This window comes from Sceloporus undulatus, chromosome 2 (genome assembly GCF_019175285.1).
Source record: "Sceloporus undulatus isolate JIND9_A2432 ecotype Alabama chromosome 2, SceUnd_v1.1, whole genome shotgun sequence".
Taxonomy (NCBI): Eukaryota; Metazoa; Chordata; class Lepidosauria; order Squamata; family Phrynosomatidae; genus Sceloporus; species Sceloporus undulatus.
Window position 1 is genome coordinate 25,190,173 of NC_056523.1, and position 27,587 is coordinate 25,217,759.

Below are 27,587 nucleotides of genomic sequence, written 5' to 3' on the forward strand. Positions count from 1 at the left end.
AAAGGAGCGCCTGGAAGCGGCTCCTTTGCGCCACTGCAAACCACCAGAGACATTGCACTGGCATTACAGCTGCACAGCGCTGTTTGGAAGCTGCGCTGCTGTGATGTCATAGCTGTGCATGCTGTGTAGATGGTGCTGCGCAGCTGCGACGTTCTCGTCATGTGCTAGGGTTGTGGGGCGTGTGCACACACTGCCCCGAGGCAACCCTAGCATGTCACCATGATGCCACAAAGGGCCCATCTGTCCAGGGCCTAACTAACTAACTAACTAAATAAATAAATAACACAGAGAGGACATTAGTAGGGCCACACAACTTATGACTGTAGGCATACAGAAACTGCAGGTCTCTAAGGCCTCAACATGCCCTGTGTGAATGCCCTGAGCCCACTAGTGCTTCACAAAACAAAAACAAACAGCTTCATTTACATACCACCTCATACTGAACTAACAGAGTCTAAGCAGTTTACAACTATAAGCTTATAATACCACACTCAAGCTTTCAGATTTTATGTCTGCCATATTTAGAAAGCTTACACAACTGATTTTGCATTAACATCACAAAGTGTTCATGTATCCACTTATTTCATCATTAGCCTCCTTGAATCTGGTTTTGGAAGAAAGGCGGGATATAAATCCAACAAACAAACAAACAAACAAACAAAGATGAGAAGTCCTAGCTTCCATGCTCTTCAAAATGTAAGAGCCAGGATGAAAACAAAAGCAAAGGAACACTTACTGAGTGCCTGCTTTTATTTAAAACAGGTAAGATATTTACACACCACAAGATACATCATTTAAACATGGAATTTGCCAAAAAGGTTAAGTGCCTTTTGTACTTTGAAATGTAAATAGTGGCTTTGAAAGAAGAGAGCCTTAGGAGCATATTACACTGATTTATACTGAGTTAGAATACTGGTTCATTGAGTCTGATGTTTCTGTTCTTACAGATGGAAGTCCTCCAGCGTCTGAAGGTTTGTCTCAAATCTCCTACCAGAGAGCCTTGAAACTGGATGGCCATAGCACCCAGTATCTTGAGAGCCATTATGGTACAATGACTAGAATGAAGGGTGACTTGAGAGATACAGGTTTGACTTTCCACTCATTCATGAAATTTATTGATGTCTTTTGGCCTGCTGCTTCTCTCAGTCTGACCTCACACAGGATTGTTGTGAGGACAACAAAATTGGGATGGGTGGGTGCAAAATGGTATTCAGAGTCATAGCTAGAAACCTTTGAGTTGGGGTGATCTAAGCATAATGATGGTGGATGCTACCGTTAAATAAAAAAATGAGTTGTGATACTCAGAGGGTAAGACTAGGTCTAATGATTTTAAGTTATAGGAGAGTCAATTTTGATTGAACATTAGAAGGAACCTCTTGAAAGTGAGAGCAGTTTGGCATGGAATCAATTGTCCAGGGAGGTGGTGGGGTCTCCTTCTCTGAACATTTTTGAAAAAGAGGTTGGCCAGCTATCTGCTGGAGATGTTCTAGCTAATGTCCATATGAACCCTTCCCATCTCTGTGATTCTATGAAAATGCAATATTTAAAAGAGCTCACACCCACCAGCAGGAAATAAATGTATGGATGGATAAAGAATAGTAGATATATACAGTACTGGGATAAAGCGGATCACTGCTGAAATGATTGGATACAAGAAGAATATAATGATTAATTAAATGCTTTAAAAATATACCAGACTATCAATTTTATGTTACTGGGTGGGAGGGTTATAGATAGTAGGAAAATATAGACAACAATAAAATAGATAACGGAAAAGATAATCTGAATAATTATACTGTTTTGCACTTAAATAAATTTATTACTTTGTTATAATTTTTCTTTTTGTTGTCAAATAATAATAATAATAATAATAATAGAATTTGTAGCATCAGTGGTCTCATTTTGTTTCAGGAAATATCTGAATCTGGCTGAGCTAAAACCTGGATAGAACAGGCTCCTTGGTGCAATGCAACAGCCCAGCAACATATGGATGGACATCACATATTGCCCAGCCCTGGAGGTGATCACTCACTTTACCCTGCAACCAGGGGGCTGTACTGTACTGTAGCAGGTGTTTTTGCAAAGAAACCTAGAGCAGAAAGAGAAGACTCTACTGCTCTCCAACCTCCAACATTCAGCCTCAGAGCAAAAGATAAATGTGCACATGGGGTGAAGGGAGTTCTGCTGCCATCAGGTTCTGGTACTTTATGGTTCCACCTCTAGCAAAAAGGAGGTACAAAGTAGCTTTATGAAGAAAATACAGTAGCCAGCTATGTCTCCTACAGCCGTTCCTGAAATATGTGAGCCTCCGGCTTCACCAGTCCAAAATGAGAGGTAATTTTGTAGCTTAGAATGGAGATATCAATAATGGTTGCATGAAAGAAACATGAAGCAAAATGCATTGTTTTGAAACAAGAGAATCCTCTTACCTAATGACAGACAGGAGATCCAAGTAGGATTCAGTCACCATGGCAGTTTGCTTTGAGGAAAGATAGCCATCCTGCATAAAATCTCCCATATTCAAGAACATCCCATGCAGTGCAAAAAGGTCACAGAGATGTTTGAGGATCCTGTGTATTGCAACCTCTTCTTCATACCTTTGCAGTGCTTTGACAAACTGTTTCACCACAATGTAGTGACTGTGAGCCTGAAAAAAAAATCAACAATCAGATACACATCCCACATAGGACACCTCCATGCAGAATGATTATTAGCATTTTACATACACTCAAAGTGGATTTAACAAAGGCATGAAGAAAGTAGGTGTAACTCCTGCATTATGGGGCTTTGATTTCAAGTCTGCATTTACTCAGTTGCATCCAGTTGCATCCAGTAAATAAGAAGAAGATTAAGAATGGGAAGGGCAGCTATGAAAGAACTAGAAAAGATCATAAAATGCAAAGATATATAACTCAGCACAAAAGTTAGAATTGTACAAGCCAATGTATTCCCTATTACCATGTATGGATGTGAGAGCTGGACAGTTAAGAAAGGAGACAGGAGGAAAATGAATTCAGCTGAGATATGGTGCTGGAGAAGAGTGCTGAGGATCCTGTGGGTAGCCAAAAAGACAAACAAATTAGTCATAAAGCAGGTCAAGCCAGAAATCTCCCTAGAAACCAAGATGACATAACCTAGGCTGTTGTACTTTGGCCATATCACGAGAAGGCATGAATCATTGGTAAAAAAAATTCTAGGAAAGGCAGAGGGAAGTAGAAAAAGAGGAAGGCCACATGCTAGACGGATGGACTCTATTAAAGAAATCATGACTACGAATTTGCAGGAGCTAGGCAGAGCAGTGGAGGACAGGGTGTCAGCAGGGTCGCCATGGGTCAATGTCGACTCGAGGGCAGTTACCAACAATTCTGATTTAGACCAGTGCAACTGGTCTAACTGATGGGAGAGGACTCCTCAGCTTGTTCCTTCTTGCTTAGGGAACCTATGCTACGTAGAGGTTTGGGGAACCCTTATGAGTGGGACGAGTTGCTCTTTGGGACAAGGGGGAGAAGGGGCAAAATTGGGTACAGTGTTTTTTGTGAGCAGGGCCATTCTGTGCATGGAAGGTAGATTCTAGGTTCTGAGTTCAAGTCAAAGTTCCTATCAACTGTCTTCAGTCAAAGCATTAAAATATTAAGATGGCTGAAGAGTGTGTAGGACTCAAACTCCTACTGAGTGGAGCTCCTTTCCCCTGGTATGTCTCTGAGTAGCTACAACTTCAGCCTGTGCTGAAAGGCAAAATGAATACCAACCATAGCAGCCCAGACGAGCTGGACAGAGCACCTGTTCCAGGCTTCATGTTCTGCAATTCCTAAGTGAACCAAACTCTGGAATTTGATTGCTGCACTTTGTAGTATTCTGTAGGTAGGAATGAAGAATGGCAAATACAGACAAAAAGGATGTCAAATAATAGTGCAACTAGCTATACATCAGCAAATGCAAATGAGAAACCACCCAGGGTCAGGGGTTTTCCCAGCAGACAATGCTCACCAATTAGCAGACACTAATCCTCTTTGCATATCCTCCCACCCTAAAGCCTGGCCATCAACAATAGATCAATACACAGATTAATATGGAAATCAGTTCTCCCTACCCAGGGTCACACAGCATTCTCTGAAGATGCCAGCCACAGATGCTGGCAAAACATCAGGAAACATCAGGAATAAATTCTTCTAGAACATGGCCACATAGCCAAAAAAAAAACTCACAAAAAACTATAGCTATATTTCCTTACTAACTGTATACAACACCCTTTGCTATAATAATAACCATAAATGACTGTCAGTCAGTCACAGTCCTGCCTGCTTTGTTCTTGGCCTGTCCCCTTGGATTTAACGCTTCCCACTGCTATTATGCAGTTTCAGAGACTCTGTGCAAATTGGAATTTGACCCCCAGGTCAAATACGTTTTCCCACCCCTGTCCTAAGACCTCTCTTCTCAACCAGTGCACTACACTTGATCTGTTGGCACACATCCTGAATCTAAGGGTGGGACATGAGAATCATCCAAGCAGACATATCAAGAGAACATTGGGTTCTAGAGTCTTCATGCCAACCTGAAGGCTCGCTGCTGATAAGCATCAGTGTAAACATCAGGATTTAGGAAATCATTCTTTTCCTGGGCTTGGCATTTTCCAAAGTGTTTGGAAGATAAATAGGCAACTGTTGGAGGGACAGGCTGGCCTTTTTTTGCAATCCCAAAGTATTTTGTCAGAAACCTAAGGAGAAAGATAATGAAAACTGAGACAAATTGCCATCCCAAATCAATTTGTGAACCATATATCATTTTGTAACCTTTATTTTTTCAGGTGTTAAAAAAAAGGATAGAATAGGATAAGATAACAGTAAAATAATAATATGACAAGAATCCTTTTGGTGGCTCATCCTGGCATAACTCCTGGTTATACTGCCACAAGAACTTATTTTGCACAAGAACATACGTTCCCCACCTGGGGAAGACAGAGCAACCTTCTCCCTTAACCAGTGGTGGTTAAGGTGGTTAAGGTGCCTGTGTTAGTACAGTGGTGAAGATTTGCATTCTGCTAATAGACCAATACAATTTTGTCTAAAGTTTCCATATGCTCATAATACAGATTACTGGAACACTAAACAGGTATACCTCAGTTAACAAAGCAAAATGTGTTCCTGGGCATTATTTTCTTAATAGAAACTTTGGTATCAGAGGCAGCAAGAATTGGGATAGGTTCTGACACCACAAAAAAAGAAGAGCAGCTTGAACATGTCTCAGATGACATTTTATTCAGAACGAAAGATATGCACATGTGAAATGAAACAACCAGGACCAGGTCAGGTAAACACTGCATGAGTAAAGAAAAACATTTGAAAACTTCTCGAAACCACTCCAAGGCTTCTTCCAAAATGTATCCAGGTATGATTATTTTTTCTTTCACCAGCCTCCACTTTTCTAATAATTTCCATTTTGTTGGCTAAACTTATAGATATATGCTTGTTGACATGTTGTTGACATGTTGTTGACATGTTGGGGATAGCTAGTGAGGCTTAGCTGCTCTCCCCTTCTTTCTCTTTTGCTTCTCATACATGTTTAGTAAGGGATTCTAAAGGCAGGTGCTGCTTACCTTGCCTGCTGTAAGGAGGTACACAGTTGGATTGGTTCAAGTAGACTCCTGTTCAGTATTTACTGCATTGTTCACAACATACTTCTGCACCCCAACACTGGAATTTTTTGTTTCCCAGTGTTTCCCATCCCAAAGCCGATGTTGCTAAAAACAAACAAACCCAAACCTCTAGCTAGGCGAACGACAAGGAAGAAAGGGGAGCTAGGTAGAAGTAAAAAGACTTTGTAAAAAGAAGTTTTTTTGTTAACTGTTGTAATTAATTGGTAGTAGTAAATGATAAGGGATGCTGTGGCTCAGCGACTGCAAGATCAGTAGATGGGTAGTTTGAAACCCAAGTGCTGTGTGATGGGGAGAGCGCCCATCCCTAGTCCCAGCTTCTGCCAACCTAGCAGTTCAAACGCATGTAAAAGTGCAAGTAGATAAATAGGTACCACTTCAGTGGGAAGGTAAGAGCGCTCTGTGCAGTCATGCTGACCACATGATCACATAGTTGTCTTTGACAATGCTGGCTCTTTGGCTTAGTAATGGAGATGAGCACCCCCCACTTACAGTTGGACACGAGTAGACAATCTTGTCAAGAGAAAACCTTTATCTTTGTAAAATTATATTCAAGCACTTTCCTGGTTATGAATATAGTGTCTAAATTGTAATGCAGAAACCCCAGAAATTATTAACAGCAGAAGTTTCTATCCCTTTTTGTTCTGGAGAACCCCTAGCAAATTTCTGGTCAGTTTCTGGAAGAGAGAAGAGAGTTGCAGTACTGCTTCAGCAACACATATTGACCTCTTCCTCCATATCTCCTCATGCACACCACTAGTATGGCATAGTGGTTTGGGTGTTGGATTATGACACTGAAGACCAGGATTTGATTCCCAGCTTGGCCATTAAAGCCTCAAGGGAAGACAATGGCTCCTCTGAACAAATCTTGTCAAGAAAACCCCATGTTAGGTCTGCCTTAAGATCTTGACTATATTTTAGTGAAGTTACCTGGCTGTCTGTAAAAGGAGAACAGTGTTTTCACCTTCATAAGTACAAGATGAAACCACTTTAGTGTACAGGGAAGGTAAACCACTGAGAAGAGAGTATCCATGTCCTCCACAGGCCTTCCGGCACACCTCCACACCGGATGAAGTATAGTCTGTAGCTATCGCTTTAAGGCCTGAAATAAGTGCATGAAGCTGCAAATAAAGCAGAAATACTGGTGTTAACTAAGAGCATGCAAATTTCTGTGAACAATACAAATCATCTGCAATTGCAGCATTATAAAAAGAGCTCCAAATGGTTTTCAACTGGCTTAGCTTCTCTGCATCAGGGAAAATTAAATTTATGTCACTTCATATACATTGCTTTCCTAACATTGACCAATGGGTCATTTTTCATATCTGAATTAATGCTACTTTCTCTTAGGTCTTAGCATAGGCTCCCCATCTAAATAAACTGTATTTCTTTAGAATTTAGTAAATGATATAATTGGCATAAAATTTCTTAAATGAGGCTGAAGTTTTGTCAGCTACCACACATGGAAGAGGAAGGGGCACCATCATCTCTTCTCTCTAGTAGAAAATAGTATGGCCACTTCTTGTTTATCACATTTTAATGAGAATTCATTAATAGGTGGAGCACAGCTTAGGTTGCAAGCTACTACACACTTAAATGAGCCAGCATGGCATAGTGGTTTGAGTGTTGGACTATGACTCTGGAGACCAGAGTTCAATTCCCAGTTTGGCCATAAAGTGCACTGGGTGATCTTGGGCAAGTGACATGATCTCAGCCTCAGGGGAAGGTAATGGCAAACCTCCTCTGAATAAATCTTGCCAAGAAAACCCCATGAAGTTGGAAATGACTGGAAGGCACACAACAGACACAAGTTTCACTGAACACAGTGAGACCTTTGAGATGCTATTTATAAGATTGCATTGTTAGCATATAAAATTGTTCCCTCACCGCAAGTTGAAATAACTGACAATTCTTATCTTGCTTTGTAAAGATGTGAAGATTTACAGTACCTCTGGAACCAAGCCACACATCCCTTCTTTAGTTTCTGTATAGCCTCCATCTAAAATCTCCTTCAGATAGTTGCTAACAAAGTGAAAGGCGTAGGCAGTTGCCAGCTGAGGTAGAAGCTTCTGTTGCTGAGTTTGATAGTCAAGAATCTTTGCTTCTGGGTCACTGAGGAAAGGCAATTTTTTCCCTTTTTTTTTTCTTAACACAAACACTGGTTTAGACAAACACAGATGATTATTGCATTGCTTTTAAAGTGCCTTATCGTTGACAGGATAATGGTGTATTTAAGTTTAAAACCAGGTGTTTTCCACTTGCCAGTGGCTGGGCAAATGCAACCCGTATACGTCCCAGATTCCAGCCACACTTATCCAGCAGCTTTTCAAAAATGAGATTTTGCCATTTTTGAAAAGTCACTGGGTAAGCACAGCTGGGATCTGGGTTGAATATGGGTTGCATTTGTTCGGCCACTGATAAAATTATGATTTTATCTAATTCTGTCTGTGATGATTGTATATCCTCAAGTTTGAGATCCATTTTTGTTCTTTCATATAATTGTCAATGGGTGAACCATTGACAAAAAAAATTCCTTCGTTCAGTAATTCTTCTCTGGCTTTTAATCTGGAATTCTCATTTTCTTTCATCAGAATGTCATTATAAATTAACCATTTTTCCTGGCCCATCTAATCACCTTTAATAAATGTCTCTAGTAGGGAGATCCAGCCTGGAATTTTTCTGTAGAACTTGTTTTTACATTTAATCCAAACTTTTAGTAGAGCTCTTCTGATGAAATGGTTTCCAAATCTTTATTTTTATCCAACTTTTTATACCACAAATAGGAGTGCCATCCAAAACGTATATCTGGGCCTTCTAATTGTAAAAGCTTTTGGTCCTCTAATGTGATCCATTCTTTCATCCAAGCAATACAACAAGCATGGTAGTATAAATTGAAATTTGGAAGACCCAGTCTTCCTCTCTGTCTAGAATCTTGCAGTACTCTTCTTTTTATTCTGGGTCTTTTCCCTTTCCAAATAAACAAAATTTCCTTTCCCAAATTTCAAAAGGATTCTCATTTGCTAGTATGGGGAGGTTTTGAAAAATAACAAAAAGTTTGGCAGGACATTCATTTTTATAGTTGTCATCCTCCCCATCAATAAATTTACATCTGATCAACTTTTAAAATCTTTTTAGATTTTGGCCCATATTTTAGCATAATTATTGTCAAATAATTCCAAATTTTTACCAGTTAGATTAATCCCTAATTATTTCACTTTTAATTTTTTTTTTGAAAACCAAATCTTTCCTTGATTATATATATTTCATTTTTGTTGTATTCTTTGTAATTATTGCCAACTTTTCTTTGTTTACTCTAAACATTTTCCAGACATTCTTTAGGATCTTCCAGAAAGATTACTACATTATTGGTGAAGGCCTTCGATTCTTTAATTTTCTTCCCTCACATTGATTATTGGAAGAAATTTTCATTTGTTATCATTAGAAATGATTTGCCAATTCCAACAGGAAGGGCTTCTGCATTCTCTGGTTCAGTCAGTAAAGCTTGGCTAAGCACACCAATCCTAGCTTCCAGAATCAGACTAAGGCTATTTGCAGATTTTGTGGATAAGGTATAGGTTAAGAACCAAAGCTTTGAAGAGAAGCAGGATTCTCGGAGTTGTCATTCAAGGTAGAAGGTTTTGTTTTATTGAGTGTGTGGAAGGACGTTTTTGTGCTTCCAATTCACAAGTCACTTATAGTTCTGGAAAATATACCCATCCCTCCATATTTTTTGATGGGTACAGGCCAAGTTGGGCCCTAGGAGGGACCAAAGTGGTTACTGATCCAATTAAATTGCCCATCCTATCATAGGAGAACAACAACACCGTCTCCCTTTTGTGTCTCCAGGGATGACTCACTATGAACTCACACTCACAGCCTTATTGCATTATAAACAAACCCAGCAGGCAAACAGAGAGAAGAACATTTCTCTTTCTGTCTCTGGGTGATGCCGAAGCATTCTCATTCAGTCATAAAATCTTTAAATAGGGTTGTAAAAGTGTCCTTTTTACCAGGTTGGAAAAATCCATTTGGCAAAGGGACACTTTAATCACCTTCTCCCATGCTTTTAAGACTGAAAGAGAATGAAAGTGTTTTGACATCATGTGAAGACAGAAAAAGAAACACTTTCCTCTTCATTTGCCTGTGGGATTTGTTTGCAATGTGATAAGGCTCTCAGTTCCTCCTCAGCAGTGCCTCCAGTAATCCTCATCTTTGACTTTATAAATGGAAATGGAGAAAAGAAAAAGAATAGCCAGAAACAACAAAAAGATGAAAGGAGGAAAGCAAATCCACAAGAAGAACAGCAACAGAGGAGCTGGAAAATGATGGTCCTCTTGACTGGAGCCAGATCTCCTTTCTCATATCATACCCAGGTTTCAACTCAGACTGTCGGCGCACTGCAGAATATCGGATAGCAATGGTGCACGCCTTCATCAGGGTTGGGACATTTTCAAGCTGAATTACTTCCACACGGGTCAAAGTCATAGGCAAATAGGTAATCTTCTCAGCACCTTGTTTCTTATACTGACCATCTGGCAAAACCTGGAATGTACAGAACAAAAAGAAGTGAAAAGGGAGGGTGGGACTGCTATGAATTATGAGAAACAAGAATCCAATGCTTCTGAGTCATGATCCATAGCAAGGAGTCCCCAAACTGGTTCTAAGTCTAGCTCTATATTCTTATCAAAACATTTGGGAATATATCTCTGGAAAATCTGTTTCACAGAGAAAGAATTTACCTGTATTGTGTGCAACATAATCTTGAAGCTTAATCGCAGGAATCACTTGCAGGAATAACAATTTGAATATAAGACATACCATAAAACAGACCAAGGGGTGGGAGTATTGATAACAGCTTTGAGCCCAAATAGTTAAACATGCAAGTTAATAATAATAATAATAAATATTTGCATCCTGCCTCTCCGTTTTGAGGATCGAGGCGATAACAGCAAAGGTTAATATAAATACTGTACAAAAATTAATAACAAGAAAAACAATAACCCAGACCCCCCAACCCTTCAACCCTCCCTCCCTTGAATATAAAATTACAACAATAAAACCATATAACTACATAACAACAATTAAAACAGTTCACAAAAGTGGTGATACCAAGGGGGCTTGATAAGATGAGCAATTAGTTCTGTTCCGGGCAGAGGTCAGTCTGGGGAGGCCTGCCAGAAGAAGATTGTTTTTATCGCCTTGTTAAAAGCAACAATGGAAGTCATCTGGCAACTAGACACTAAGGTCAACCAGACGAGTCAAAAGGAGCAGCCAGAGGCCGCTTTCACCCTGATTGATGTTTTTTACTTCTCCTTGTTAGACTGATTTTTTTGCCTTGGGGTGGGCCTGGGGCAGCTTCCGGCTGCATTCGGGGTGTGCATCATGTAAATGCCATAGCCCAAATGCAGTCTGATGGTGGCCCTTTTGGCCTGTCTGTTTTGGACCAATGAAATGTGGCTATTGGGGAGGGGCAAAAAAGAGCATTGCCCCTCTAAATGAGAATCCTGTCCTCCAAATGAATTTAGGAGAGCATAATACTTAAAAAAAGAAGAGAAGAAAAACAAAAGGGAGATAGGAACAAACTAAGAACAATTAATGCAACAGTACAATGGCTTGTGCGGAAAGATAAAGAAAGTTACTACATATAATGACCAATGCAGAGAAATAGAAGACAACAACAAAAAGGGAAGAATAAGAGATCTATCTCACTAGATCTGGGAAATCGAACGAAAAGTCATATCAAGGACCGGGATGCTCTATGACAGGGGTAGGCAACCTTTTTGAGTCGGGGGCCAGGTTGCTGTCCCTCAGACAACTGGGGGGCCGAAGCTGGGGGTGGAGCTTCCACCCTCCAGGGGTGGAGCCATATGCTGGGGGTGGAGCTGCCACCTTCTGGGGGTGGAGCCACATGCCAGGGTGGAGCTTCCACCCTCCAGGGGCAGAGCCACACATTGGGGGTGGAGCTTCCACCGAAGCATCATCATCATCATCACCACCACCACTATCATTGTTACAGCAGACCTTTGTTACAGCACTTTGGAAAGTCACACTGTCTCACCTTCATAAATAATAAAAATAATGAAATGAAATAAAAAGCAATAATAAAAATAATGAAATAAAACAACAAAAAATAAGTGTTATATATTTTTAAAAAATAATGGAAAAAACCCAAGGCAGACCTGAAATGACTCACCTTTCCACCTCCTCCCCCCTTTCTCATTGAGAGGGGATTTTGCAGAAAGAACACCCAGGGCAAGTAGTAATAATAATAATAATAATAATAATGGTACAAGCAAAGAAATTACTAAAATGCAATTGAAAATGAACTACAGCAAGCATGCACAGTTTCAACCCAGAAAAGCCACAAGGTGCTCAGAGGGGATTTTGCAGAAAGAACATCCAGCTAACCCCTCCCCCAATGAACCAACCTCTGGCCTTGCTTGGCTGGAGCTACTGCTCTGGCTCCCTCGCTCTGTACTCCTTCCTTCTTTCTCCTCCTCCTTTCCCTGCTCTTAGGGAGGAGGAGGAGGAGGGCGGAGGCGAGGTGGAGCCTGCTGCAGGCCTACTGCAGCCCCTGGAGCCCTGTTGGAGTGCTACAGGGGCTGCACCAGGCCTCCTACATGGGCGCCGCCATTTTGTTTTTCAAAATGGCGGCCGAAATCTCGTGTGACCTTTGCCATCCTGAGGTCACGCGAGACTTTGGCCGCCATTTTGAAAAACAAAATGGCGGCTGGAGCGGCGAAAAAACGGAGAAAATCGGCGGCAATCAGCGGCAGGACTGCGCAGGGGCCGGTAAGAAGGCCTTGGCGGGCCGCATCCGGCCCGTGGGCCGCAGGTTGCCGACCCCTGCTCTATGACAATAAAAATAACATAATTCAAGACCAGGAGGGAATAAAAAGGCATTGGATGCAGTACACAGAAGAGTTATACAAAAAAGATTACAACATGAAGGACACATAGAACTAAGAGTCATATGAAGATGAACCTCAAATTCTAAAAAGTGAGGTGGAATCTGCAATAAGAGAAATGGCAAAAAACAAATCACCAGGAACAGACGATGTTACAATCAAATTGCTGGAATCCACATTAACAGAGTCAACTCTACTGCTAACCAACATACATCAACAGATATGGAAAACAGAACAACGGCCAACAGATTGGAAGCAGTCAATATACAACCCTATCCACACACACACAAAAAAGGAGACACAAAAGACTGCAGACACTATAGGACCACAGCACTGATCTCCCACGCAAGCAAAATTATTCTCAAAATTCTGCAACATAGACTCCAACCATAAATGGAGAGAGAAATCTCAGAGGTCAAAGCGGAGTTCAGGAAAGGAAGAGGTGCTAGGGACTACACTGCAAATATGTGATGGATAATGGAGCACACCAGGGAATTCCAAAAGAAAATCAGTATGTGCTTTACGAACTATAGCAAAGCCTTCAATTGCATAGATCATGAAAGACTATGGAACACTCTTAAAGACATGGGAGTTCCAACACATCTGATAGTCCTGATGGACAAGAAGCTACTGTTAGAACAGAACATGGAGAAACAGAATGTTCCCAATTGGCAAAAGGTCAGACAAGGCTTCATGTTATCACCCTACCTGGTCAACTTGTATGCAGAACATATTATAAGAAAAGCAGGGGTGGACACAGAAGAAGGAAGAGTGAAAGTAGGAGGAAGGAATATCCACAACCTAAGATATGAACATGATACCACAGTAGTAGCAGAAAACCTCACGGTCCTGGAACACCTACTAAGGAAGATCAGGAAGAAAATGCAAATGCAGGTCTACTGTTGAACATAAAGAAAACAAAAATAATGACCATGAGAATCTACACAATTTTAACCTAGATAACGAGGAAATAGAAATAGTAAAAGAATTCTCATATCTGGGATCAAACATTGATAGGAACAGGGACTGCAGCCAGAAAATCAGAAGAAAATTAAGAATGGAAGCAGCTATGACAGAACTAGAAAAGATTCTAAAATACAAAGGTATACAACTGAGCACAAAAGTTAGAATCATACAAACCATTGTGTTCCCTATTACCATGTATGAATGTGAGCACTGGGCAGTTAAGTAAGAAGATAGGAAGAAAATCAATTCATTTAAGATGTGGTGCTGGGGAAGAGTGCTGAAGATCCCATGGACAGCCAAAAGGACAAACAAATGGATCCTAGACCAGATCAAGCCAGACATCTCCCTGGAAGCCAAGATGACAAAACTGAGGCTGTCGTACTTTGGCCACATCATGAGAAGGGAGGACTGACTAGAAAAACTAATAATGCTAGGAAAAGTGGAGGGAAGTAGAAAGAGAAGAAGGCTGCATGCTAGATGGATGGACTCTATTAAGGAGGTCACAGGTTTTATGGGGTTGCAGGAATTAAGCAGAGCAGTGGAGGACAGAGGGTCTTGGAGATGTCTCATCCATAGGGTTGCCATGGGTCGAGATGGACTCAAGGGCAGTTAACAAAAAAATACTTATGGGAGAAATTTATTTATTATATCATCTTTCTCCCAAAACTGTGATCCTTTTTAACCCCCATCCCCCACCTCCGTTATACTTTTGGCAAGGCTTCCAGTCTCAGAGGTTTGAGCATTCAATGTTGTTGCAAAATTTCAAAGATTTCCCCATAAGTATGGGGGCTGGCCTCTCTTTTGTTTTAAAACAGGAAAGGAAAGGAAACTGATGACGATCTTGCAAATTCCTTGACAGAGTGCATATGAAATCCTATGCATATGAAAATTACTAGAGGCCCTTGATGTTTTGCACAGAGTTCTGATATAGATAAGCCCATTTGCTCCCTCTTGCCAAATGTACCTGAGAATATTTGGCCAACATGTTTTCTCTTGGAACCCGAACTTTCTTCAGCATGAGAAAGCCATTGTCAACATTGTCGCAGTTCATTTTAGGGCCAATATCCCCTACTGTTACTCCTGAGGAACAAAAATAGCAAACAAAACATTTAAAAACATACATGTATCAGGCTGCACCATATCCAACTTTCGTAAAGGAAATATACCATGGAGCCAGGATGTATGAATGGTTTTGGTAAATTCAAGAAATACTGAAGCCCTACTGGGGCTATTTTGTGCAACCCATCCATTATTAAAGATGAAACTGGACAGTTTGGGGATTCAACCAGACAACAAAAGTTCTAGGAGGCCATAGTTTTTTAAAACAACACAAGGAACATAAAGGACATAATATTCAGAAGCCAAAGATCACTCCAGCAAGTGCAACTATACCCAGAACTGTAGGTCACCTGGCACATTTCCAACCATTTCATTGACATGAGACCCCGCAGTACACGCCCTGCATACGCTTATAGGCACGCAGCCCATTCAAGTCTATGGGGCTTGAATATCGGTGAGTCTCCATTTTCAGGGGGGGGGGGGGTCCGGAACGGATCCCCTGTGAAAATGGAGAGCTGACTGTACATTATTCAGTGCAAATAAATATAGGATTCGAAGATTTTCTAAAAGATAAGAAATATAAAAATAATTATGTGTTCAAAAATGAAGTATCCTAAAAATGGAATGGCGGAACATCTTTGCAACCCAAGAAGCTGCAGAGTAGCTGTATTTTAGTGACTCATTTTGTGGAACAAAACCAGTCTGCTATAGACCTAATACTATGGGAACTGGAGAGTATAAGGACTATTCATGGTAAGACCTTGATTTTAAAAAAAGGAAATAGAAAGGATTTTAAAATTAAAAGTTTATTGGGGACTTAGAATTTCTCTCAATCTTTTCATTAAAAAGACCTCAATTTTTTGGACATTATGCTTTCTTCAAGCTTAATTATAACTATATAAAGTGGCCCTGCACCATACGTGAGCGCACTATATGCGGCTTCCAGCATATGCAGAAACTGCATAACTATAAAAGCAATGGTGTTCATGCCTATGGTGCACGAGCCACCCCAAGCCGTAAGCACGTCCCCCATTGTTTCCAATGGAGCACGAGAATACTCAGATTTTCCCTTACACGGGGGATCCGAAATGGATCCCCCCTGTAAGGGGAGGGCCCACTGTATAAGTGTAATTGTATGTTAACAGTACATTCCAGAAACAGCAATATATAACATAATCAGGGGAAAAATTCCATAGTCTCTTAATCATTTGTTTTCAGAATCCACTAAATTGTCTATGAGCCTGTACAGACAGGCACTTTGTGCTGGCCTGCAGGCAAACTAGGGCTCAGGTAGGGCTGAGCATTTACATGCTCAAAGCCCTACTGTTGCCACCCGCCTGCCATCATGGTGCATGCCCATCCAGATGATGATGGCGCTGCGTACAAGTGGTGTCATAATACCGCGCTGGGGCGCTTATGTTGCCTCTTGTATGGCGCAAGTAGGAGCCAATGTTTCGCGGCTCCTTTTTACATCAGGTTAGGCATGGCGTGTGGTTGCCGCATCCCCAATCCAGCACTTCCAGGAATGGCATAGCGCTGCCCCTGTCAGGCTGTCTGTACAGTCCCTAAGAGATTCCTTCATTTGAAATTTCTGGGGACTCTTTTCCTTGTTTTAAGTGTGTACAGACTATAAAGTGAGCATGTTATGGTAGTGGTTTGAGTGTTGGACTAGGATTCCAGGAGACCAGGATTCAAATCCCTACTTAGCTATGGAAAGCCACTGGGTGATCTTGGGCCAAGTCACACTCTCTCAGCCTCAGAGAAAGGCACTGGCAAACCGTCTCTGAATATATCGCCAAGAAACCCCATGATAGGTTGCCTTAGGGTTGCCATACCTCAGAAATAACTTGAAGCCATACAACAACAATATAACACTACACTGGCATATACATTGTATATATCTATCTCTTTCATAAAAGTGTACTTTATACACCTTTCACTATTGTGCAGAAAACTGCAGTCACAGTATACAAACATGGAAACTGGTGCTTGAACTACCCTCCCAAGGCCTCCTGGAGTTAGTTACCTGGTGCTGGAGAATGATCTTGGAGGCTGCGGATCTGCACTAGGAATGGATGCATGCCATAACACTTTCCTTCTATGTAAAGCTGAGCAAAAACAGCAGCATGGGTCGATGTTCGCCCCACTGCAGGGCAGAGGACAGCAAGAGAAACAAAGAGTTGCCACTTGTTTGAAAAGTCAACCTGAATGTTCATACCATTAGTGATACCAGGGGTGGGAATAATGCAGCCCTCCAGATGTTGTTGGACTATGGCTGCCAGCATTTTATAGAGCTACTGGCAGTTGTAGTTCAACAACATCTGGAGAAGAGTAGAAAAGGGGTTCCATTTAACACTTCTAGCTGTCTTTAAAAGAGGATGATGAAGAACATAGCCAAAGTCCTGATTTTCAAACCTGATGGTCACGTTTGCTTTTTAGAAGGCAGGACAATGTGCTACTTATGTGACTCTACATCAGCCTCTTTACTGCTGCTCAACACTGTATTGCAGTGCTGGCCGCAAAAGGTTCTATTTCGAAGCATTTTTGAAGCATGCAAAAATGTGCTGTTTCAAAAGCATGGAAAACCTTTATGGGCATTATCACACTAGCCCTGTTCTTGCCACAACTGTGTTAGTTAAAGAAAATGGAAACATACTGGTTTGGAAGGACCCATTGCTGCATGTCTCCACAACAGTCCCCTGTGCTCTATTGTCTACCCAGCATGCCTTTGGTTTTTTTATTTTTTATTTTTAATGCAGTTTCAGAGCTTTGTTAATGTGATTTAATAATAATAATAATAATAATAATAATAATAATAATTTGTTTTATTTATATACCGCTATTCCAAAGATCATAGCGGTGAACAGCAAGTAAGCTAATGAGCAAGTCAGCTAATTTGCCCCCAACAGTCTGGGTACTCATTTTAGCGACCTTGGAAGGATGCAAGCCTGAGTCCAGCTTGGGCCCTTTTGCTGGTCTTGAACTCGCAACCTTGTGGTTTTGAGTGAATGGCTGCAGTACAGGCATAAGAAACCATCTTGCTTGGGAATAGTGAGGGGGAGAGGGGCAGGGCAAGAGGAGGAGATATTGACACTGTATGACTGGCAATATTGGAACTGCTGTAGCAGTGACATTTTGCATCTGAGGACTAATGGGTCTTCAGCATGATTGGCAGCTTATTGATGGGGTTTCCCTGTCAATGAAAAGGAACACTCTAAAAATGCCTGATCCAAGATAGCAACCAGATGGAGATGCTGCCGTGTGATAAATATTGCTGAAGGTGCTATTTTATAACTTTAATAGTGGTTTTAAAGCCTCGTGTGATAATTTCCTCAGTCTTCATAAAAGCAAATGTGTGTTCCCCAAGTCCATCAGAAGAACAACTCTGTTTTAAAACATAACTTCTAGGAAATTGGCCCCATGTACATACAGAAGCTGCCCCACTTGCTATACAGTGGTGATTCCCAAACTCAGGTGTTTCTCTGTGACTTCAGCACCCAGAAGATTCAGTCATCTTAGCCAATGGTCTGTGATTCTGGGAGGAGAAGTCCAAAACACTTGGAAGGCTAGAGTTTGGGAATCACTGCTCTACAAGATCTCTAAACGATTCCAATATAACAATGTTCCACTGAGAAATGTATCACAGCAAAGATTTTCAGACCAGCGCTTAAGTGCTGGTTGGTAAAATGCTGCAAAAGTTTAGGAAGCTCTGTGTCATGTGTGAAAGCCTGCCACGCTTCCTAAACGTCAGGGGATCATTGGCTCCCCTCCAGCATCCCTGAATTGTTCAGGGAGAGGCAAATTTCTATGAATAGGAACTTTGCGCTCATAGGAATTTGCCTCTCCCTGAACGATTCAGCGACGCTGAAGGGGAGCCAATGATCCCCTGATGTTTATGAAGCACAGCAGGCTTTCACACATGCGCACTTCCTAAATGATTTACCAGCGCTTAACTGCTGGTCTGAAAATCTTAATTCAGTTATAGGTCCATCTAAGGAAACACCCAAAGGAAAACATGAACCCCAAGTTGACTGGTGATGTGGTCATAAAATCCCACCCCCACCCCCTTGGATATTTTCTACTTACAGTCTGCTGGCCACCACTTCATAGCAGAGAGGGTTGGTGTGTTGAGAATAAATTCCTGAGTGGCAATATCAAAAGTGGCTGTTGTCTCCAACCCTCGAAGATTTGTTCCTTAATAACAAAATGGCATAAAGACATGGTTTCTCAGAGAATAGCAAGAGCAGATTTAGGAGCCACAAGCAAGGTCAACAAATCCAAGACTTTCTTCAGGATGAAGCCCAGTTTCTTCTTCCAGACAACAAGCTACACTTTCACAGCAATGTTAGTAAAAAGTAAGCTTTCATATTTTGGACCTCTCTGGTACAGCCTGAAACCACCATGAGGCTTTAGTCAATATGCCTAATTACATTTTCCTCTATCATCCTCCTTTGAACATCTACATAAACTGACTCAATTTGACAAAAAAATATTATCAGCAAATTTTGGATTACCTCCTCCACAGAGCATAATTAGTAAGTATTCTCCTTAGAGCATTGGAAAAAATATTTTGAGCTTCACAATATTAATTTTTCCATGATAGAACTAGCTACGGCCCAACATGAATGCCAATGTGACATTGACATAGAAGTGGGCGACATCTTGAATGAATCAACACACATATTGTCAGGCTTCCCCAAGGCTATGTGGGATAAAGACCATACTCTTCAACATTTCACAGATGAAAATGAGGACATGTGAGGAAGAACACACCAGCTTGAAGAGGCTGCAGCAATTTGATTTTGCGTGAGCCTACTGGGAAGGACAAGATTTTGCCCCCTCCTCTCCTCTCTCCCTGCAGAGCTGGGTACTTTTGTACTTTGAACTGTTTGTAGCAATTGAAGTAAGGTGGGGAGAAAAGGGAAAGTAGGAGGAGAGGGAAAGTAGGACATTTTCAGAGCAGTTGAAAAAACAGGGCAAAGGGGGATTAACTGTGACTGTTCCTACCAATCTGGGACAGTTGGATGGTATGAAAGACAGATGTAACAAATGTACAGTGGCCATAACTGGGATAAAAGCCTAGCTTTCCTATTTGCCTTATTGTTTGTTTTCTTGCACGCATACACACACACACACACACACACACACACACACACACAGAATAGATATCAGTATATTTATTTTCTCTCCCTGAAAACAAAGTCTGTTTGTGCACACATGACTTTTCATCAACAGAATCTCAAAGTACTGCTGGTCTAGAGGATGAGTGCCTCCCTCTTAAGGTGCTCAAATACTCTCTATATTGCTCCTTTCTATTAGCTGCCAAACATACTACGCTGCATGAACGGACAAACAACTGGAGCACCATGAGTAAATTCCATATATGCCACGTAGCCTATATATTCGGTCAGACCATTTCAAATAACTCCTTCAAATTTGGCGAAAAGCCCATGAAAAAATAATTGGGGCATCCAACTGGGTGTATTCTTGGCACTAAAGCCTGCCTAGCTTCATAGGTCTGTAAAGCAACAACACATAGAGAACTTACCATGTCCCAACTCAGTTTGGGCATAGGCTCCTATGATGTAACACTTTTCTGCCAAGGGGATCCACTTGGCAATCTGTTCATCTGTGCCCAGATTTAAAATGCACTTCACAAAGAATGGGTGTGCATTCAATGCCAAATCAGGACTAAGAGTTCTGCAAAAGAATATACAAAATGCTGTTATGTTCCAGAAATTTGCCCTCAAACATGGGACCATGGCAGAAGTGCAAAACTGCAAGAGAAGGTTAGCCAAAATTGCAGTCAGACAATAGCCAGTACAGTGTTTTCATATTTAATGCAGATGTAAGTCTCACTATGTTGAACGAAAAGGGAATTGTAGCACCTTTGAGATTAACCAAATAAAGAATGAAATTGGTAGCATAAGCTTTCATAGACTTCAGTCTACTTCCTTAGATGCAAGTCTACAAAAGCTTATGCTACTAACTTCTTTCTTTCTCTGAGGCTGCATCCTTACTATAGAATTAATGCAGTTTGACACTGCTTTAACTGCCATGGGTCAATGTTATAGAATTCTGGGATTTGTAGTTTTGTGAGATATTTAGCCTTTTTTGTCACAAAGCACTGGTGCAACCCTAACTTACCAAATCCCAGAATTACATGGGATGGAGCCATAACAGTTCAAACGGTGTCAAACTGCATTATTTCTCCAGTGTGGCTGGCAGCAGCCTCAGTTAGTTAGTCTCAAAGGTGCTACAATACCTCTTTACATAACTATCCAGAGTAACAAACCGCCTTCAGGATGGGATACGGAGTTGAAACTGCCATGGTCGTCTTATTCGATAATCTCTGTCTGGGCATCGACGGGGGAAGTGTGACCCTGTTGGTGCTCTTGGACATCTCAGCGGCATTTGATACCATTGACCGTGGTATCCTTCTGGAATGCCTGAGGGAGTTAGGCATTGGGGGCACTGTGCTCCAGTGGCTTCGGTCCTACTTCTCGGGTAGATTCCAGATGGTGGGGCTGGGAGGCAGCTGCTCTTCCAAGAGAGAGCTGACATCTGGCGTCCCTCAGGGTGCCATTCTGTCCCTCATGCTGTTTAACATTTACATGAAACCGCTGGGAGAGGTCATCCGGAGACACAGGACATGGAGTTACCAGTACACTGATGACACCCAAATGTATTTCTCTATGTCTCTGACTACTGCAGTGACTAGGGATGGCATCTCTCCTCTGGATGCCTGTCTTGGGTTGGTAATAGGCTGGATGAGGGAAAACAAACTCAAAGAAAATGGAGGTACAGTACTTGCGATAGGTTCCCCAAGTCCAGGGATGGAGATTTGCCAGCCAGTCCTGGATGGGGTCACACTTTCCCTAAAGGATGAGGTCCGTAGTCTGGGAGTACTCCTTGATCTGTCTCTGCAGCTGACATCAGATAAATGTGACGGCCAGGAGTGCTTGGTATCAGCTTTGGTTGATACGCCAACTGCTTCCTTACCTGGACTGAAAGGACCCTGAAGCACTGGTATTCTCTCGCTTAGATTTCTGGAATGCGCTCTGTTTGGGTCTACACTTGTACCAAGTTCAGAAGCTTCAATTGGTTCAAAAGATAACCGTGATAAAAAATGCGGCAGCCAGATTGGTCACCAGGACATTTAGGTTTGACCATATAACATCAGTATTGAAATCTCTTCACTGGCTGCCAGTTAGCTTCCTGGCGCAGTACAACATGTTGGTTTTTACTTTTAAAGCCCTACATGGCTCAGGCCCAAATTATGCCTACATAATCCGCCCTGCCCTCTCAGAACATCTGGGAAGTTTTTACTAGAACATCATAATATCAGGTTAATGTCAGCCTCCCGTAGGGCATTTACTGATGCGGTCCCAAAATTATGGAATAGCCTACCAGAAAAGATCCATCTCATCAATACCTTAGAGGCCTTTAAGAAGGCACTCAAAACGTATCTCTTCTGGCGGGCTTATCCACTGGACTCCATATAAAAGGTTATGACGATTGCTCCACTTTTGACTATGATTGTTGGTTAATTGATGAATTGCTATTTTAGAGAACTAATAGGAATGTTGGTTAATTCAGCATTAGTGTTTTATTGATTGTATTTTGTGTTTGTATAATTATAATGATGTAATCCCGCCTCGATCTGTGGGAGAGGCGGGAAATATAAATAAACTTTATTATTATTATTGTTACTATTATTAACACAGCTATGTCTTTGAATTCTATGTTCAATGAAGTTTACTTTTCTTTAATGCAAGGAGGGAAGCATGTAGTCTTTCATATGTGCTAACACTGCAGCTTCCATCATTCCCAGCCAGCCTAGGCAATGTTGAGAGGCCATGAGAATTGCAGTCCAAAAACCTCTAGAGGGCCACAAATTGCTCACACCAGTTTTAAGGTGTGTTTAAAATTGTAGCCACAAAGTGTAATCCTATGCATAGCTTTTAAATCTGTTATTAGTGGCCTTGAGTCTCATTATTGAGAGAAAGATGGGCAATAAATTCATCATCATCATCATCATCATCATCATCATCATCATCATCATCAAAAAGTCCCACTGTGTTCAATGGCACTTAATCCCACACAATGTAGGGAATTATAGTCTTATATTTTCTTTTAAGCAACACTTCTTGTTTCTCTTTGGCTTTTATTTTAAAAAAACAAACACTTTAATTGTAGAAATGCCACAATGAGGTAATTGTTTCATGTGAGATTTCTAAAGAAAATTAGTGTTCCTTGTTAAGCTAAAAAGCTATGAAATCTAGACTCAGTGTTGGAACATATTCCATCATTTGAGAGATCAGATTTCCACCTGAGATCTAACTTTTCATTAGTCATTTTGTTTACTTCAGCTGAAAACAAATGCTTTAAGAAAAACAATTCAGTTTCTTACTGTTTTTAAAGAACCGTTCTAGCTCCTTAAAGGTTAATATATATATTTTGTCATAATATATATTTGTCTAAGACACTTTGTTGTTTTTACTGCAGACAGTTAACCCAGCTCTCACTTAGGAAACATCTTCATACACGAATACCTATAGATATAGGAAATACCTATAGCAGTGCGCCATTTCAGGCCCATCTTCAGTCCATTTCATTTCATTCCTCTTTTTTGCAAGATGAAAAGACTTCCTGACAGCAGCTTCGTAGGTTTCATTCTGGGTTTGGAAGTACCGATTTTCTCTGCTAAATACTGGATCACTCTGGATCCAGGCATCTGTGGGGAAATATTCCATAGTTCTTTTACGTTGGCTAAAGCTGAGATATGATCCACTGAAATTCACAAATACATTTAAAGAAGGAACTACCCCTTATATAGGTTCATTTACACATTTCCTGTAATTTTTGAAAATTTTAAAACAACAGCAGAAATCTCTAGATGCCTTCAGCACAAAACTCTGACATGTTAATGTTACTGTATGAAGGGTGACCAGATGTCATAAACTCAAAGGTGGACAAGACACCACAGAATGTAGGACATTCAAGAAAAATGAAGAACATTACCAAATAAAAGCTATATAATAAATTCATGCTTCTTAGTCATGCTCAAAATGGAGGACATTTTGGAATTCCTCCTGGACAGAAAGCTGAAATGTAGGCCATGTTCTGGAAAATAAGGACATCTAGTCACACTGCAAATCCCAACCTGGCCATTATACTAGCTGGGCAAATCAGGGAGTCTTGGGAGTGCATCTACACTGTAGAAATAATGGGTCTGACACCACTTTAAGTGCTGTAACTTCATCCTATGGAATCCTGGGATTTGTAGTTTTATAAGATATTTAGTCTTCTCTGTGAGGTCTTTTATAATAATAAATAAATAAATAAAATTTTTATTTGTATACCGCCCTTCCAATGATCAGGGCGGTGAACAGCAAACTACGATACAATAAAAATACAGATACATATATCAAACAACAATGTTAAAATCAAAACTACAACCCCAGCATCAACATTAAAACCCCATCAACCAGCTGCCATCGCTGTCGAAGGGTAAGGGGAGACTAACTGGAACTAGATTCAGGGAGGTCTTTAGTCTTGTTTTCTCTGCTAAAGAGTTGTGCCCCATAAAACTCAGAATGCTGTAAGATGGAGCCATGGCAGTTAAAGTGATGTCAAATTACATTAATTCTGCAATGTAGATGCAGCCTAAGGCTGACCCTGCTCAGCTTCCAAGATCAGACAATATCTGGTGCCTTCATGGTATTTCTAGGCCCTGTTATCCACCTATACCACCAATATTGTTTCCATTTTGATTGGGAGTACTTTGAACAGAAAGAAATTCAGATCTGATAGCAAGAAAATCACTGGACTGTGCTCGCAATAAGTCAGGTAAACTACACAGTTTATTGAGGTTGATTTAATGAACATGCACCAAGCAAGGATCAAGCAGGTTAATGTTAAGGTTAGGGGAGTCTTCAAGCCAAATACTTAGTGTCCTCCTTAATCTAAAAGAAGTGGGTTCTGCAAGCTGGGGAATCTTCCATGATCCCTCAGACCTTCTTTGGTTTTCTACCCTCATCAAGAATTGCAGGTAACCCTTAATGTCCCCCCTCCAAAAGTTTCCACCTGCATTGCTCTGCCAATGCCATTGACCCCTTGGCCAAATAGTCAAACAGAGGTGAACAATAATTATTTAGGAGACAATTTATTAAACAGAACAAGCTGACTCAAAGAATGGTAAACTCTTGTGGCTATTGTTCACTGTTCCTTATATCTTAGATTTTAACAAGTCTCCACAGATATAAATAGGAGGCCAGGTGTTGTTCCCTGCCCTCTGAGTCTCCTAGTCTAAGCCCTTCACCCACAGCCATCAAGGGCACTTCTACACTGTAGAAATAATGTAGTTTGATACCACTTTGACTGCCATGGCTCCAGAATGCTGGGATTTATAGTTTTGTGAGGTACCAGAGCTCTCTGACAGGGAAAGATAAAGGCTGTAAAACGACAAATCCCAGGGTTCCATAAGATGGAGCTACAGCACTTAAAGTGACACCATTATTTCTACCATGTAGATGCACCCCTTGAGTCTATGGCCATGATCCCAACTTTCCCCAGTCAGACAGTCAGCAGCCAACATATGGCAATGGTCTTCTTTACTCACTTGCTCACCCCTCCCTGCTCACACACCTGAGGCTCTTCCTCTGCAACACAACCTACACAAACTGCCCAACAATCAACCATCCCAGCTTCCTATTGAGTCAGACCACTGGTCTGTCCAGCTCAGAGCTGGGGAGTTTGTAGCTCTCCCAGGTGGACCAGACATGCTCCTTTTCCAGGACATGTTCTACATTTCAACCTTCTGTCCAAGAGGAATTTCAAAATGGCTTCCATTTTCAGCACAAGTAAGAAGCATGAGTTTATATTTAGCTTTTCTTTTGCAACGCTTTCCATTTTTCTTGAATGTCCCACATTTGGAGGGGCCTTGTCCTCCTTTGTGGTTATGGCATCTGGTCACCCTGATCTCTCCAAGCTATCAGTCCTAGCTGGTCTGGCCAGTGGTGAAGCATCATGGGAATAGTAGTTGATCTGGAGGACCAAGGTTCCCCATCCATGGTCTCACTTTTTAGTGTTGCCTGCAGTGATGAGGGGTAGCCTCCCAAGGGTTTCCCAGGGCTGCCTGCAGAAGTGCCCAGAGAACAGAAAGAACAAAAACAGTGCAGGACACAGAAATTCTTCCTCTGACAATAAATGTTTCTGTCCAAGTAGCTTATCGCTTGGCTTATTAAACTGGCTCAACTCTATCCAGTTTAAGGCTTAAATCGGGCAGCATCCTGATCTTATCACAAGCTTTTTTACTGCTGAATTTGCTGCCCAAATACATCCCGGGTCCACCTTCACTTGCAGAACCACTCTGGTGGCCATTTTCTTAAATCAGAAAACTCCTGGATCCAAAAAGAGCTGGGAGGAGCAGCTCTGCAAGCAGGGATGGACTCAGGTTGTATTTAGGCAGCAAATTTTGTGGTTAAAAGCATGTGATAAGATCAGGATGTTGCCCGAATTAAGCCTTAAACCAGGTAGAAGTAAGACAGTTTAATAAGCCAAGCTATAAGCTCCTACAACTCTCTTTTTCTTCTGACTCAGATGTGGAAACACCACACATTTGGTGGATTTTTTCCCCTCCTTAACAAAAAGGGCCAGACATTCCTCCCTTTTAAAACTCTCTCATAAACTGAGTTCTGCCCATGTTCTGATATCTGGCATGACTTCTAATTTTTAGTTCTTGGCTTTAATGCTGCAGCCAAACATCATAGCAATTATGAAACTCTCTTCCTTTCTCTCTCTGTATGCAGCAACATTATGGAGAAGACATCAAGAGTCAGATAACAGAGAATCATCAGACAAGCAAGCCATGGCATGAGTTCTTCCAAAGTGGTTTACTCACCAACTGACCTCCGGATCTTGGTGTACTCAGCACCTCCATCCAGTATATTGGTAAGCCGTTCTACATTGAATGAGGGATTTTGCCTTTCTGCAGCCAGGTCAGGGTTCACATGCTGTCCAGTGAAATTTGGTGAAATTGTATTTACATTCCACATTGCCATTGTGAATGTTGAAGGAGCACTGAAGTCACAGCACAATCAGTTATCTGAGGGTCTTCTGAGGCCTAATAATGAAGATGTTTTTCATTATAGATAATTTGTCTGTGGATCTTAATCTTTTTTCCGTTTGTTCAAGGTAGGAAACAATGTTGGTACAATCATAGAATCATAGCACTGAAAGGGGCCCTATAGGTCATCAGGTCCAACTCTTTGCCCAATGCAGGATCTCTAGTGAGCTAGAGCATTCCCAGTAAGTAACTGCCCAGCCTCCTTCTGAAAACATCCAGAGAAGGAGACCCCATAAGCAATCTAGGCAACTGATTCCATTGCCAAACTGCTTTTACTGTCAAGAAGTTCCTTCTAATGTTCAACCAACAGCCACCTTCTTGTAACTTAAAGCTATTAGACCTAGTTCCACCCTCTGAGGCAAGAGAGTCTTAGGTGTAGGGTTAGCTGTGTATGCATTAAGGTCACTAACCAGTAAGAGATAATAAGGCTGTTTTTGGAGAGAGTTCCATTTTCCTACCTGAAATCTTTGGCCAGAATATTTTAGACTACATGCAGTACAGTATCTTAACACTTTTCAGGTTGGGCGAAATGACCTCTAACACTTCATTTGCTATCCTAGATGACACTAATCTGTTGGCATGCTGTTCCTCACAATTAATGCACCATTGCACAGAATTGCTTGTAATTTGTGGGTGTCTATGAATGGATGTGTAAATATGATCTCTGAAAACACAATTAATTGTACTGTGTGTATACTCAATTGTAGGTCAACATCATGTATAAGTGGAGAGCAAATTTTGGGGTTCAAATTATGGTGTTTGGTATGACCCATGGATAAGTTAAAGATAAAATTTAGGAGCGCAAACACATAATCTAAAAGATGGAGTAAAGGAAAACAGTGTCAAAAAGTTTTTTGTGGGTTTTTTGGGCTAT

At 41.2% G+C, this 27,587-nt stretch overlaps 1 protein-coding gene and 1 long non-coding RNA gene across 2 annotated transcripts in view; one reads left to right on the forward strand and one right to left on the reverse strand.

The window, feature by feature from the left end:
- LOC121920730 (peroxisomal acyl-coenzyme A oxidase 2-like) overlaps positions 1 to 26,648 on the reverse strand; it is a 29,945-nt gene extending 3,297 nt beyond the window's left edge. Inside the window, exons 1-12 of the mRNA XM_042447890.1 lie at positions 26,489 to 26,648; positions 23,158 to 23,320; positions 20,132 to 20,283; positions 18,670 to 18,777; positions 16,610 to 16,729; positions 14,489 to 14,604; positions 10,020 to 10,192; positions 7,600 to 7,762; positions 6,581 to 6,771; positions 4,553 to 4,714; positions 3,750 to 3,855; positions 2,430 to 2,647 (exon numbers count right to left, since the gene is read on the reverse strand). Of these exons, the coding sequence (XP_042303824.1) occupies positions 2,430 to 2,647; positions 3,750 to 3,855; positions 4,553 to 4,714; positions 6,581 to 6,771; positions 7,600 to 7,762; positions 10,020 to 10,192; positions 14,489 to 14,604; positions 16,610 to 16,729; positions 18,670 to 18,777; positions 20,132 to 20,283; positions 23,158 to 23,320; positions 26,489 to 26,648 (1,832 nt within the window). The remainder of the gene's footprint in view (positions 1 to 2,429; positions 2,648 to 3,749; positions 3,856 to 4,552; positions 4,715 to 6,580; positions 6,772 to 7,599; positions 7,763 to 10,019; positions 10,193 to 14,488; positions 14,605 to 16,609; positions 16,730 to 18,669; positions 18,778 to 20,131; positions 20,284 to 23,157; positions 23,321 to 26,488) is intronic.
- LOC121920733 lies at positions 910 to 26,532 on the forward strand. Its single transcript, XR_006101742.1, has 3 exons — positions 910 to 1,085; positions 1,912 to 2,020; positions 26,397 to 26,532. It is a non-coding gene; the product is annotated as an uncharacterized LOC121920733 (long non-coding RNA).
- Positions 26,649 to 27,587: the final 939 nt, after the last annotated feature.